Source organism: Thamnophis elegans, chromosome 13, assembly GCF_009769535.1.
Source record: "Thamnophis elegans isolate rThaEle1 chromosome 13, rThaEle1.pri, whole genome shotgun sequence".
NCBI lineage: Eukaryota > Metazoa > Chordata > Lepidosauria > Squamata > Colubridae > Thamnophis > Thamnophis elegans.
The window spans coordinates 21,734,992-21,749,247 of record NC_045553.1 but is presented as its reverse complement, the minus strand read 5'-3'; the positions used below and the strand labels follow the sequence as shown (position 1 = coordinate 21,749,247).

The following is a 14,256-nucleotide window of genomic DNA, read 5'->3' as shown; positions in this document are numbered from 1 at the left end:
TTCATTAGGCGATCGAAGCCAATGAAGGCCACAACGAGACCTCAATCCAAGACGTTTCTTCCAAAAGCATTCTGCAGCTCTACAGCCATTATTATGTCAAATACCTTTTTTAAGAAAGTGGATGTGAATAATTGGGACAATCTAAAAGCCGCTCCAGATTCTTGGTTCTAAATAACTGTCCAGTTAATTGATTCAGAACAATTAACCAGGGAAACTGCTTGCCACCAGAAGTCGAGGGATAAATATAAGTATAATCTTTATTGTCATTGTACTTAAATACAATGAAATTGGTTGTATAAATACTCCATTACTGGAGACTTTCGAGAAGAGACTGGACTGCCACCTATCTGAAATGGTGTAGGGTCTCCTGGGGGGGGGGGAGGGGGGCTGGACTAAAAGACCTCAAAGGTCCCTTCCAGCTCTAGTCTATTCCATTCTAAGTGGAATGACTTGCTTCCAGAGCACCATGGCAGGCGCTTCATCATTATTCAAATTTCATGTGTCACACTTGGCTAATAAAGAATTTCTATTCTATTCTATTCTATTCCAATATTTATTCTATTCTATTCTAAATTCCTATATTTATTCTATTTTATTCTAAATTCCTATATTTATTCTATTCTGTTCTATTCTTTTTTCTTTTATTAACAAACATGTAAAATACACACACACAAAACTTAGACATACACATTTACACAATATAATACAAACAGGAGCTTCCTGTTCTTTCTAACAGCAATTATCAATTGATACCACTCACCTTACATTATTTCCCCATCTATTGTATTTCATTTGGATTTCACCATTCTTAACCCTCTTATTTTACTCATAACTATTATTTTTGAGTTTTGTTATATTCCTTCATTGATTCTTGTTTCTTTCCTCTATCCACCTATACATTTTTCACATATCTGGTAGAATTCTGATTCTTCTTTTCCCTGGATTTCTTTAGTTAGTTTGTCCATTTCAGCATAATCCATAACCTTTCTTATTATTTCATCTTCGCTTGGAGTAAATTTGTTTTTCCATTTCTGGGCCATGGCAATCCTTGCCGCCGTAATTATATGTAGTATTAAATACTGGATTTCTTTTTTGTATTTCACAGACATTATTCTTAATAAAAAAACTTCAGGTTTCCATTCTATTTTAACCCATTATTGTCTCCAGCCAATTTTTGATCCTTTTCCAATTTTTTTTAGCCTCCTCACAGATCCACCATAAATGGTAATATGTTCCGTGTACTGATGCGCATTTCCAGCATTTTGGGGAGGTATTTGTTAAGATTTTAGCTAACCTTGTTGGTGCCAGGTGCCATCTGTAAAACATTTTGTACTGGGTTTCCTTGTATGCAACTGATAGTGTCATTTTTAAGTTTGTTCCCCAAAATTTTTCCCATTTATCCAATTCAATATTATAGCCAAAGTTCTGTGCCCATTTTATCATTTGTTCTTTCACAATTTCCTCTTCCATTTTATACTTCAGGAGAAATGTATATATTCTCCTTATCATCTTTTTATCCGATCTATGAATTATTTTATCCAATTCGTGTGGTTCTGTTTTGATGTCGTGTATCATTATTGTATTTAGTTTTGATTTGGAGGTAAGCTAGCCAGTCAACTTTCATGTTCTGTTCTGCCAATTCTTCAATTGTTTTTAAATTTCCCTGTTAATTAAGTCTCTGTATCTCAGCATTTTGTTCAAATCCATAAAATTTGGATGAGTCATCCTTTCTGTCGGTGATAGCCAATTCAGGATTTTCCATCTGGTCCATCTTTAGATGGGGTGTTTTTTGTTGCTTCTGGTTTGTATCTGACTTTTCCCTCTTGTGCCTTCCTTTTCTGCTCCCTCTTTCTTGCCTCTGTTCTTCTTTCCTGTTTCTTTCCTTGTCTTCTGATGTTTCTTCCTCTTGACTTCTACTTTCTACGTCAGTGATGGCAAACCTATGGCACGCGTGCCAGATGGCCAGTGCGCATGCACACGCTTGCCAGCTGAGTTCACACTTTTTAAAAGCCATTTTTCGCCCTCCCTAGGCTCCAGAGGCTTTATAGGAGCATGGGGAGGGCAAAAAGAGCCTCCCCTCCCCCGGAGGCCCTCTGGAGACTTCATGAGCTTCTGTGAAACCTCCAGAGCGCAAAAAAACAGCCCTAAGGGCAAACCAGAAGTTCAGGAACGGACTTCTGGTTTGCTCGGAGGGTCATTTTGACTGCTCCGGAGGCTTAAAGAAAGCCTCCTGAAGGTCCCTGAAGCCTCCAGAGGGCATCTGGGGGGGGCAGGGGAGGCTGTTTTCGCCCTCCCCAGGCTCCTATAAAGCCTCTGAAGCCTGGGGAGGGCGAAAAAAAGCATGCAAAAAATGGGGGGAAGCACCTGTAGTGCGCGCATGCACACTGGGGTGTGTCGCACATTGTATTATGGGTGCGGCACACCCGCACACGATCCCTCTGCGCTCCCCCCACTTATGGCATGTGAGCCAAAAAAGGTTCGCCATCGCTGTTCTAGGTCCTCTGTACTTCCTTGTTCTTCTTCCCCTGTGCAGTATTTTCCATAGAATTCCTGCGCTGCTTCTATATTCTCTACCTTATATCTTTTTCCTTGCCAAGATACTATATTCCAATATTTATTCTATTCTATATTCCAATATCTATTCTATTCTCTTTTCTATTCTATTCTAAATTCCTATATTTATTCTATTCTATATTCTAATATTTATTCTATTGTATTCTCTTTTCTCTTCTCTTTTGGCTCCTGCTCCTGCCTATTCTATTCTATATTCCAATATCCTATTCTATTCTATATTCCAATATTTATTCTATTCTAAATTCCTATATTTATTCTATTCTATTTTCTCTTCTCTTTTGGCTCCTGCTCCTGCCTATTCTATTCTATATTCCAATATTTATTTTATTCTAGATTCCTATATTCTATTCTAATTCCTATATTTATTCTATTCTATTCTATATTCCAATATATATTCTGTTCTGTTCTGCTCTACTCTACGATTGCAGAATAATTTGTCCGGCATGGTGTGTGTGTGTGTGCGTGTGTAGGGGGGGGGAGGGGTGTCAGACTAGAAGATCGCCATGGGTCTCTTCCCGTTCCGTTATCCTTTTTAATCATCGCTACCCCCACCGTCCCTTTCAAGAGGGGCGAAGCGGAACTCAAATCTGTCGAAAAGAACCCGTTCGTCTAGCGCGCTTGCCAAAGGGCGTCCCCTCTAGGCACGTCGCCATACGTCACGCTCCCCCTCCCCCTCCCTATGCCCGTCCGTCCGGAAAAGAGCCTTGAAAGAGAGGGAAGAACTTCCCGAGCTGACCCGGAACCGGAAACTCCGAAACGTGTGGTGGTTTGTTTCCTCTTTCCTTCGGCCTGTGCGTGAGGGAAGCGTTGCTTGGGAAGAGAGAGAGAGAGAGAAAGAGAGAGTCCCGGAGCGGCGGGAGAAGGCCCAACCGAGCCGGAGCGGAGGAGGAATAAGCCGCCGCCGCCGCCATGGCGGACGTGACCGCCCGGAGCCTGCAATACGAGTACAAGGCGGTGAGTGAGGGGCCGGGGTGGGAGCCCCGCTTTCGGGGGCCTGCCTCCTCCTAAAGCCCCGCCAGGGAGACGGGGAGTCGAGGGGTAGCCGGCTGAGTCCAGCCCTGGGAAGGGAAGGCCAGAGGTGGCTCCAGGCACCGGGAAGGGTGACCTGGCCGCTCCTCTTCTCTGGATCCTGAGGCGACTTTAGGGGTGATTTCTGCAAGCAGCCTGCAAATGGGGAGCCAGAGAAGGGGGGCGCTGGGGCGGAGGGCGGGGGAGAGGGAGGTCCTGTAGGCTTTACAGGCGGCCACTCGTTGAGAAGAGAGGATAGAATAAAATGGAGAAAATGAATGGAATGGAATAGAGTAGAATAGAATAGAGAATAGATTAGAAAATAGAGAATTGAATACAATAAAAATAGACTATAGAATAGAATAGAAAAGAGAATAGAATAGAAAAAAGTGAATAGAAAAAAGAATAGAGTAGAAAAAAGAGAATTGAATAGAAAAAAGAGAATAGAGAATAGATTAGAAAAAAGAGAATAGAGAATTAAATAAATAAAAATAGAATATAGAATAGAATAGAAAAAGGGAATAGAATAGAAAAAAGGGAATAGGAAAAAGAATAGAGTAGAAAAAAGAGAATTGAATAGAATAGAAAAAATAGAATAGAAAAGAAAAAAGAGAATAGAATAGAAAAGGATAGAGAATAGAATAGAAAAAAGAGAATAGAGAATTGAATTGAAAAAAGAGAATAGGATAGAGCATAGAACAGAACAGAATTCTTTATTTAACCAGGTGTGATAAGACACACAAGGAATTTTTCTTGGGTACAGAACCTCTCAGTCTACGTACATACAATAGATCATTAAGTGACCTACTGCCTACTGCCACCGGTAGCCTCTGTGCGATCCCACAGAGTTGGCCTCCTCAGGGTGCCGTGGGCCAGATAGTGTCGGCTAGCGACCCCTAGGGGGAGAGCCTTCTCTGTGGAATGAGCTGTCCCCGGAGCTTCGTATAATCCCCGACCTCCGATCCTTCCGACGCGCCCTAAAAAGTTGGCTTTTCCAGCAAGCCAGCCTGGCCTGAACAAAACAAAATAAATTATTGATCATTGTTAATTTTAATCGAATTTTTAAAAAAATGTTATTGTTAATCTGAAGGGTTTGTTTGGGATATTCTATTTAATTCTTTTTAACTTTTGTAATATGTGTTTTTTTAATGTTATACGCCGCTCTGAGTCCTTGGGAAAAGGACGGCATATAAATTCAATAAACCAAACCATTAAGTGACCAAAGTTATGACGGTATTGAAAAAAGGGCTTAAGACCGTTTTTCACGCTGACGACCCTTGCAACATTTCCACCATAGTTACATGATTTACATTAGGATCCTCGACTCACATTTATGCTTGTGATTCTGCAGCAATTAATTAATTTCAGGTAACAGTAGAAAATGCGCCTTCCATTGTAATGGGATTGGCTTAGGTGCTGCCTGACTGCAAATGTTAAGAAAGAAATGCTTGAAATAAATGACTGTAGAGCCTTTACTGTGTTGCTGATCTCTCTCTCTCTCTTTCCCTTTTTTCTGTCTGTGCGTCAATTCTTTCAGAACTCTAATCTTGTGCTTCAAGCTGATCGGTCTCTGATTGACCGGACCAGACGCGATGAACCCACCGGAGAGGTCTTATCATTGGTTGGGAAGCTGGAGGGCACCCGCATGGGTGATAAGGCCCAAAGGACCAAACCCCAGATGCAGGAAGAAAGAAGAGCAAAGTAAGCAATGATGGGTTGGTTGCCTATTAATATCATACTACTTCTTGTGTCATATCTGTCATCAGACATTGGTGATCATGTTGGCGATCCTATTTTCATCAATAGCAGCACAAAAAAGTTTTGTCCAATCCGGTCCCTTAGATTTTGAAGCCATGATGTTGTTCTTCTGCCTGGACCGCGTTGTTGTGTTATGGAGCTGGCAGCAGATTCAGCCAGTGAGGAGGTTAGGGAGGAAGATTGGCCAGTCCTGGAGTCTGGGGAAGGCTCTGATGAGGGCTCTGTGTTGGAGGCAGAGAGGGGGCCAGAGCCCTCTGTCAGTGATCAGCTACTTTCAGAGTCAGACCTTAGTGATGCAGACGAACAGCTGGAGCCTGTTCCTAATGTGCTCATGCACAGAGTTGCCAGACAAAGGGAACAGCTAAAGAACAGGGGTTGACTTGGGAGGAAGGCCACAGGTGGACGATGAATGGTCCCTCCCAGAGGTAATAAAAGAGCGAAAGGGGAGTGGAGTTTGCAGGAGACCATTAGTTCACTTCATTGGTTTGTGACTCTCCGATAGTTCTTGCCACGTTTTGCAGATCTCGGCCTGGAAGCTCTCCAAGCCAGAGAAAGCCTGTGACTAAATCCTCTCTCGAAAGACTTTGCTGGATGTGAATGAGCAGAATTCACAGTCAATTAATAAAAAGGGTTTTTTTGTTGGGACCAGGAGTTGGCTTCAGGCTCTTGGGAAGCTTTAGTCCATTGTTTCTCAACCTTGGCAACTTGAAGATGTCCAGACTTCAACTCCCAGAATTCCCCAGCCAGCGAATGCTGGCTGGGGAATTCTGGGAGTTGAAGTCCAGACATCTTCAAGTTGCCAAGGTTGAGAAACACTGCTTTAGTCAGAACACTTGTTTGCCTTCCATCTTTCCTTGGAGGATTCATTGATATACTTAGTTGACTGAATTCCAGAGTGGGATGGATCTGACATGTTCATTGCATCTTCTGCTTATGATACTATTGTACTCTGATGTGCCAGCACAGCGTGTTCAGTTGATCAGAATATTAAATGTTTCCAGATCATTTTCTGAGAGAGTCTGGAAAACTCGCACTAAAACCTCACTCTTCAAGATTCAGTTAAGAGGTTGACATTGAAGATGCTGAAGAAACAATTCTGATTAGGCAGTATGAATTGATAGAAGTTGAGGCTTGGGGCAGAGAAAATTGCAAACAGCTAAAGATGAGCTAATGAGAATGTTTCTCTGTACATAGGAAAAGAAGGTTTTTATTGTGCTTCAAAAATGAGGAAAGGTTTTTCAACTTCTCAATAACTCAGCATAATATTGTTGCCAAAGGAGAGGATGTGTGGGGGGGAAGGATGGATGTTTAAAGAGATAAATTTCTAATTACTGGGCAGTTTTAAAAAAAAGTTTTTTATTTTTTTATCTCTTACATACGATGACAGGTATACATTCACATAGTTATTATTCTGATTTATATGTATCACTTTTACACATTGGTTTTTCTATATAAAAGGTTAAAATATACTTTCTGGGTTGCTTTGCTTACCATCATTTTTTTTTGTATTAATTATCATATATTTGTATTATCACCACCTTACCTTTCCTTTCTTTTCTCCCTTCACTACTTCCTTCCTTCCTCCTTTGCTTTCCCTTTCCTTCTCGCCTTGCCTCTCCTAATAACTGGGCAGTTTTAAAGGAGGATCCTGGGCTGAATACGGAGCAATTAAAATACCGTTCACATCAGAATAATTTTGATTGGGACAGAGAGAAAATGCGCCTGTGTATAATTTAAATCCTCAGGAAGAGTTTTCCTGACTGTCCATTAGATAGATTTTCTTGTGTCTTTTCTGACAGCTAGCTAATCTTCCTCCTGTTTTTTCTAGGCGGCGCAAACGTGATGAAGACAGGCATGATATAAAAAAGATGAAAGGCTACACGCTGCTTTCCGAGGGTATTGATGAGATGGTAGGAATTATATATAAGCCCAAAACGAAGGAGACTCGTGAAACCTATGAAGTTTTACTGAGCTTCATTCAGGCAGCTCTGGGGGATCAGGTGAGTGAAAAACAGGTCCTAAGTGAGCTTTCACAATTATCCTACTTTGCGCCAAGCATTTGCAATTTTTGTGAAAAAGCTATAGGAGACCACAATTGAGCTCTTGTGTAGAAACACAATCGGATCAGCTTATGAAGCTCTCTATCATTTCTGTAGAGTCCAATGGAATCCAGCGGTCAATAGAGTTTAAGAAATAAATAAAATAGAGATACATTAACACTTTAGGATGGTCAACTTATTTTTTGCTGTTTCTGTCAGCTGAGTGAAATGAACGTGTCATTTGAAAACTACTGCAGTGTTTGGAAGATCTACTTTTTTCTGGTATTCTTGAGTTGTTGAATATTCTCATGCTGTATTAAAACAAGCTGGTACCTCATTATTTTTATCCTTTTATGGCTAACTTAATCCAGTCCTTTTTCAATAGGCACACTTAGATATGATTCCTGATGTTTGAACTGACTTTGGACTTTTTTTAAAAAAACCATGATCATTCAGGGGTGTAGCTGAAGTATTATCAAAAAATTGCTTCCAATTATGTTGTGTTTCTATAAATGCTTATGGCTTTCCAAAACATGTTTATGCCTCCCTAATTCAGACCGTGGGACAAGGCAACTCAGTGGCAAAAATGCTGAGCTTGTCGATCAGAAAGGTCGGCAGTTTGGTGGTTCGAATCCCTAGTGCCACGTAACAGTGAGGATGGCCTCCTGGCCATCAGCTATTTCATGCCTATAGCTGCCTCCATCTGGCCCATTTTCAGCCTTTGCATCCCATTTTGTGCCTCTCTGCATTCCGTATTTGGCCTCCATGCTCCCCATTTTCCACCCATTCTGATCCCTGATGCCCAGAACGCTTGGAAAATGAGGCGTGCCGAGGGTGAAAACAGGATGCGGAGGCTGCTAATGGAGCATACGGAGGCGACAGTAGGCTATGGCAATCCCTGCTGCTTGTGCTAATCAGGTTGTGCTGAAATTGAAACTGGCTGTTTGCTGTAAGGAGGCAAATTGCTGGGAGGCAGAGGCAGATCCCCCCCCCCTTTCAAAAGCTAGGTGCATCTTATGCTTCGGAGCGTCTTATACTCTGAAAAATATGGTATATGCCCTTGTGTTGGAGCAAATACGGGCACATGCAGTCCCACCAATGAGTCCTATGATGCAGGGTAAATTTTCTCAAGTTTTCATCCCTGAAATTGGGCATAGAAGGAATGGTATCATTTATTTTTATTTTTTTGCTTTTTGCAGCCTCGAGACATTCTCTGCGGAGCTGCCGATGAAGTGCTAGCTGTCCTGAAAAATGAGAAGCTACGAGACAAGGAACGGCGAAAAGAGATTGACCTCTTGCTGGGCCAGACAGATGACACCCGTTACCACGTCCTGGTTAATCTAGGCAAGAAGATCACAGATTACGGCGGGGACAAGGAGATCCAGAATATGGGTATAATCTACGGCCTCTGTTCCTTTTAGCTTTTGCTCTGAATTAGGGCAGAGGAAGGTCCAGCTTATAGCACAATCTGATTTTCTTGTGGTTTTCTTGATTTGATCAAACAGGATGTGGTGGTGAGAGGTTGCATGGACAAATTTGGTTTGCTGCTGAGCATCAGGGATGGGTGGTGTTTCTTGTCACAAATGCCCAAAGCTTCCAAGATGATTAAAGCTAAGAAGATTTGATGATTTCATCATAAGACCTATAAGATTTGAATTTTTTTAAAAAAAGATTGATCTATTGTAGTTGTTGGCTTGCTAACTTTCATAATAGGAAACTTCTAGCAACCTTCAATGTTCCATTGGGATGATAGGGAGCTTTGTAGAAACTCCAGTTGGGGAAAGAAGGATGAGTTTCACACTGGGAAGCCTTTCCATGTGGATCCCAATCTGAATAAAATGCCTAAATGGCAACTAAGAGGAATAATACATGGAGTAACCATGCTGAGAATCAACATAATTTAAGGTTTTTTGTTTTAGTTTAGAAACAAGATTACGACCACAATTTCTGTTGCTAAGCGAGATAGTTGTTAAATGAGTTTCCCCCACTTTTATCACTTTTATTAAATGAATCCCTGCAGTTATTAACTTAAATCAGTAAATCTGGCTTCCTCAGAAGGTTGCAGTGGGGGAGGGGGAGTCACATGATCCCCGGAACGTGACTGTCATAAATATGAGTCAGTTTGCCAAGTGTTTGAATTTTGATCACATGACCATGGGGATTTTGCAACGGTCATAAGCATCAAAAATGGCCATAAGTCCCCTTTTTCATTGCTGTTGTAACTTCAAATGGTCCCTAAACAAATTGCTGTAAGTTGAGGACAACCTATAGCAGGTTTGTATGAGGTAAGGTTGAGTCATGGAGAAGGCGGATAGAAATTTTGCCTCCTTTTGCCTCCTTGTTGAAAACTGGCTTATCTATTAATTTGAAACGACATGTAGCTTAACAATTTTCTCTTACCCAAGTGGGTGACACCTCACTAATTTTGGCTCTTTTAGAAAATTCTTGGAGGACTTCCAGTTAAGTTAGTCACATGGTTGTTAAGTGAATCGGGCTTCCCTGTTGCTCGTCAGAAGGTCACAAAAGTTACCCCAGGGACATTGCAAAGGTCATAAATATGACTTAGTCGCCAAGTGTCTACATTTGTGATCAAAACTACGGGAATGCTGCAGCAGTTGCAAGAGTGAAAAAATAAGTTGCTTTTTTCAATGTCGTAACTTTGAGTGGTCATTAAACAAATGAAGTGTTATTGCCACTTTATATGCCTTGGTAAGGCCACACTTGGAATCCTGCATCCAGTTTTGGTCACCACAATGTAGAAAAGATGTGGAGACTCTAGAAAGAGTGCAGAGAAGAGCAACAAAGATGATTAGGAGCCTGGAGACTAAAACATAGGAAGAACGGTTGCAGGAAGTGGGTATGTCTAGTTTAATGAAAAGAAGGACTAGAGATATGATAGCAGTCTTCCAATATCTCAGGGGTTGCCACAAAGAAGAAGGAGTCAAGCTATTCTCCAAAGCACCTGAGGGTAGAACAAGAAGCAATGGGTGGAAACTAATCAAGGAGAGAAGCAACCTAGAACTGAGGAGAAATTTCCTGACAGAACAATGAATCAGTAGAACAACTTGCCTCCAGAAGTTGTGAATGCCCCAACACTGGACGTTTTTTAAGAAGATGTTGGATAACCATTTGTCTGAAGTGGTGTTAGGGTTTCCTGCCTAAGCAGGGGTTTTTTACTAGAAGACCTCCAATGTCCCTTCCAACTCTGCTATTGTATTGTATTGTATAAATGGCTCTAAGTGGAGAACTGTCTCTACCCGCTTCTCCTCACTGAAGCCTTTTTTGGTCTCTTTTGCAGATGACAACATCGATGAGACCTACGGAGTGAATGTACAGTTTGAGTCCGACGAAGAGGTGAGCATGGAGGCTTCTGTGCTGTGGAATGCTGCTTTGTGTACCGCTTGCATTTTCTGGCGATCGATTGACCTACCAGCCAGCATAATTCCCACATCCCCTTTTATTAGAGAGACAAATTGAGGGTGCCAGGGATGAGTGCTTCCTGGACTTTTTGTTCAGGAAATGTCATTGTTCCGAGTAATGAACCCAGGGAAGTCAGGACTGTGACATTTGGTTCAGGTTCAAGAAACCCTTTATTGAGTACATCATCTCGGCACTTAGAAAACTCTAAAAAGTTACCGTGCTTGGGGATAGTTAAAAGAATAAAATTTCCCTACCTCCATGTGTCTCTCAGGTCACATGGGTCAATCAGTTCAGCCGTAATTTCCCGCTCTGCTCTCCCAGATGCCCGTTGACATGCTGGCTGATAGATGCTATGACCAGCAGCTGAGGCACCACCTTCCTGAGTTTCCCCATCCCTCTTCTCCCCAGCCGTGAGCAAGAATGGCTTCAGCTGAAGTCATTTTGCAGATTGACAGGAAACCTAGTCTATTGTAGGCTAGAATTCAGCGTTCTGTAAACCCTTAATGGCCTGTTGCGATTGTGTTCTGCTGCCTGAGTGAGGCCCCTGTTCATTGATGGCCTCTCCAAGGCTTGTCATGTCCCTGGGAGGAAGAGGCCTTGTGCTTGGAGGAGCTGTTAAGTAAAAGTCGTTGTGAACCAACAGGAAGGCGATGAGGATGTCTACGGCGAAGTCCGGGATGAAGCATCTGATGAAGACCTGGAAGGCGATGAAGCTGTCGTTCGCTGTACCCTCTCGGCTAATGTGAGTCCCCGGGAAAGCAAAGCCTTTTGATAAAAAATAATATTTTTTTGGTTAAATTGGAGACTAAATGTCAGCATTCCAAGTAACAGACCCAAGGCAATCAAAATTGAGGCCTGGACTTTCCTCAAAGTAAGAAGCTTTTGTCAGCTGAGTGAAATGAGCATGTCATTTGGAAGCCATTTCAGTGTTTGGGAGGAACGCAGTGGTTTGAATCCCTAGCGCCGCATAATGGAGTGAGCTGCTGTTACTTGTCCCAGCTTCTGCCAACCTAGCAGTTCGAAAGCATGTAAAAAATGCAAGTAGAAAAATAGGATCCACCTTTGGTGGGAAGGTCACAGCGTTCCGTGCGCCTTTGGCATTGAGTCATGCCGGCCACATGACCACGGAGATGTCTTCGGACAGCGCTGGCTCTTTGGCTTTGAAACAAAGATGAGCACCGCCCCCTAGAGTTGGGAACGACTAGCAAGTATGTGCGATGGGAACCTTTATCTTTACTAACTTCAAACAGTCACTAAAGAAAGGCTGTAAGTTGAGGATTCCCTCTAGCACAGTGGGTCTCAACCTTCCTAATGCTGCGACCCTTTAATACAGTTCCTTATGTTGTGGTGACCCCCAACCATAAAATTATTTTATGTTTTCCGTATTATTTTTTTTTGAAAATATGTGTTTTCCGATGGTCTTAGGCGACCCCTGTGAAAAGGTCGTTTGACCTCCAAAGGGGTCCCGACCCACAAGTTGAGTACCACTGCTCTAGCGCTTTCTAATTTCCGGAAGAATGAGAGAGTCTGCGTATTCCTAGTGTTGCCTTTGGGCCTTGGGGTGTTCTTAGCAAAGCTCAGGGTGCGAGTCCTGCTGTTTCTCCCCAGCTGGTGGCTTCCGGTGAGCTGATGTGCTCCAAGAAGAAAGATCTGCACCCCAGGGACATTGACGCCTTTTGGCTGCAACGCCAGCTGAGCCGTTTCTATGACGACGCCATCGTGTCCCAAAAAAAGGCAGACGAAGTGCTGGAAATCTTGAAGGTGGGCTGCTTGCTTGACCCTGGTGCTCTGATTCTGATCCTGCTGGGGGTTTTTGGGGGCGGGGGGATGTTGGCTTAATACTTGGGGCTCCTGCCGTGATTCCAGTCCTCTGGAACAGGCACCTCCAACTTTGGCAAGTTTAATACTTGTGGACTTCAACTCCCAAATTCCTCAGTCAGCTTTGCTCTAAAAATTAGAGGAAGGGAGGAGGAAAGCAAGGGAGGGCGAGAAGGAAGGAAGGAGGAAAGCAAGAGAGAGCAGGAGGAGAGGGAGAAAGGAAGGAAGGAAGGAGGAAAGCAAGAGAGGATAGGAGAAAAGGAAGGAAGGAAATTTGTTGGCTGAGGAACTCTGGAAGTCCACAAGTCTTAAAGTGGCCAAGGTTGGAGACCCCTGCTTTGAAACATCTTGTCCCTCTCAAGGACTCCTCATTTTAACCCTGAGCTACAAATATTCTTTTCTATCAGTTCAGTAGACTTTTAGTTTAGATAGGGAAGCCCCATAAATCATTGTGTTTGCAATTCAGAAGACCCAAATGCAGCTAATGGTAGGTCTAAAGAGGGCTGGTAAAATATGCCTCAAACTCCTGAAGGGTACCTTCCAGTCAGGAGCGGCACCTGTCAGTCAAAAGCAGCACCCTGTGTTTTTTTTCCTGACTGCTCCGTGGCTCTGTCCGCCCTTCTACCATTTGAATTCTCCATATAAGATGAAATGGTTTCAAATAGTTTCAAGGCCTATCCGTTTTTCCTTGCTTACTTCCCCAGACGGCCAGCGATGACCGAGAATGTGAGAATCAACTGGTTCTCCTCCTGGGATTTAACACGTTTGACTTCATTAAAGTGCTGAGACAGCACAGAATGATGAGTAAGTATATGTTGCTGGGATGTGGAACGTTGCTTTCTGGGACTCTCAAGAATTGGCTTCTTGTCACAAAAGGCCCTTTGAGATACACAGCCGAGGAGAGCTCAGCTTTGCTTATTTCCACCCAGCTCGGATTTCAAGAATCTATTTTTGCTCTTTCTGGCTTCTGATAAACAATCAGAATAGAGGGGCCTTGGTGGTCTTCTAGTCCAACCCCCTGCTCAAGCAGGAGACCCTATAAAGTTTCAGACAACTGGGTGTCCGGTCTATTCTTAAAAACTACCCATAACTTCTGAAGGCAAGCTGTTCCACAGCTCCCGCCTCCCCAGCTGTTGAAATCCAGGCCAATAAGTCCCCCGCCCCCATAGGTCTGTTGTAACTCTGAATGGTTGCTTACTGACTGGTTATAAATTGAGGACTACCTGCAATACTACCTTGCATGCTGAGTATTTCCCTTGGGAGAATTTTATATTTATGTCCTTGTTTTTGCTCTTCCTGTGTTTGTTTCACGTGCAACTGATGTTTTGTCTCAAAGGTGCTTTTTTTTCAAGAGGCAACTGGACTTCCTTGTTTTTTTCTTTTGAGGTTGTTTCTCTTCTCATCCAAAAAGCTTCTTCAGCTCTGACAGGATGGTGGGGAATGAAGGATTGATTCTCCTTGCAGACACCTGGTCATTTGCATCCTTTGAGAGGGTCATTGAGGCCACCTGGAGGTTTATCTGTTTCCTGAGTGGTGCAAGCGGATGTGGAGCCTTCTTGGAAGTGCTGAAAGGATCTGTATTACAGTCTGGAGATAGATGATGTCGAGAGAGGGCTTTTCGATTTTGATATAAATGGCC

The 14,256-nt window shown here is 42.9% G+C and overlaps 1 protein-coding gene across 1 annotated transcript in view; it reads left to right on the top strand.

The window, feature by feature from the left end:
• The first annotated feature begins 3,289 nt into the window (after positions 1-3,289).
• The window catches only part of SNRNP200 (small nuclear ribonucleoprotein U5 subunit 200), a 69,775-nt gene continuing 58,808 nt past the window's right edge, over positions 3,290-14,256 (top strand). Inside the window, exons 1-8 of the mRNA XM_032229010.1 lie at positions 3,290-3,528; positions 5,120-5,283; positions 7,169-7,340; positions 8,579-8,771; positions 10,678-10,733; positions 11,443-11,541; positions 12,408-12,560; positions 13,322-13,421. Coding sequence (XP_032084901.1) covers positions 3,484-3,528; positions 5,120-5,283; positions 7,169-7,340; positions 8,579-8,771; positions 10,678-10,733; positions 11,443-11,541; positions 12,408-12,560; positions 13,322-13,421 — 982 coding nt within the window. The 5' untranslated portion in view covers positions 3,290-3,483. The remainder of the gene's footprint in view (positions 3,529-5,119; positions 5,284-7,168; positions 7,341-8,578; positions 8,772-10,677; positions 10,734-11,442; positions 11,542-12,407; positions 12,561-13,321; positions 13,422-14,256) is intronic.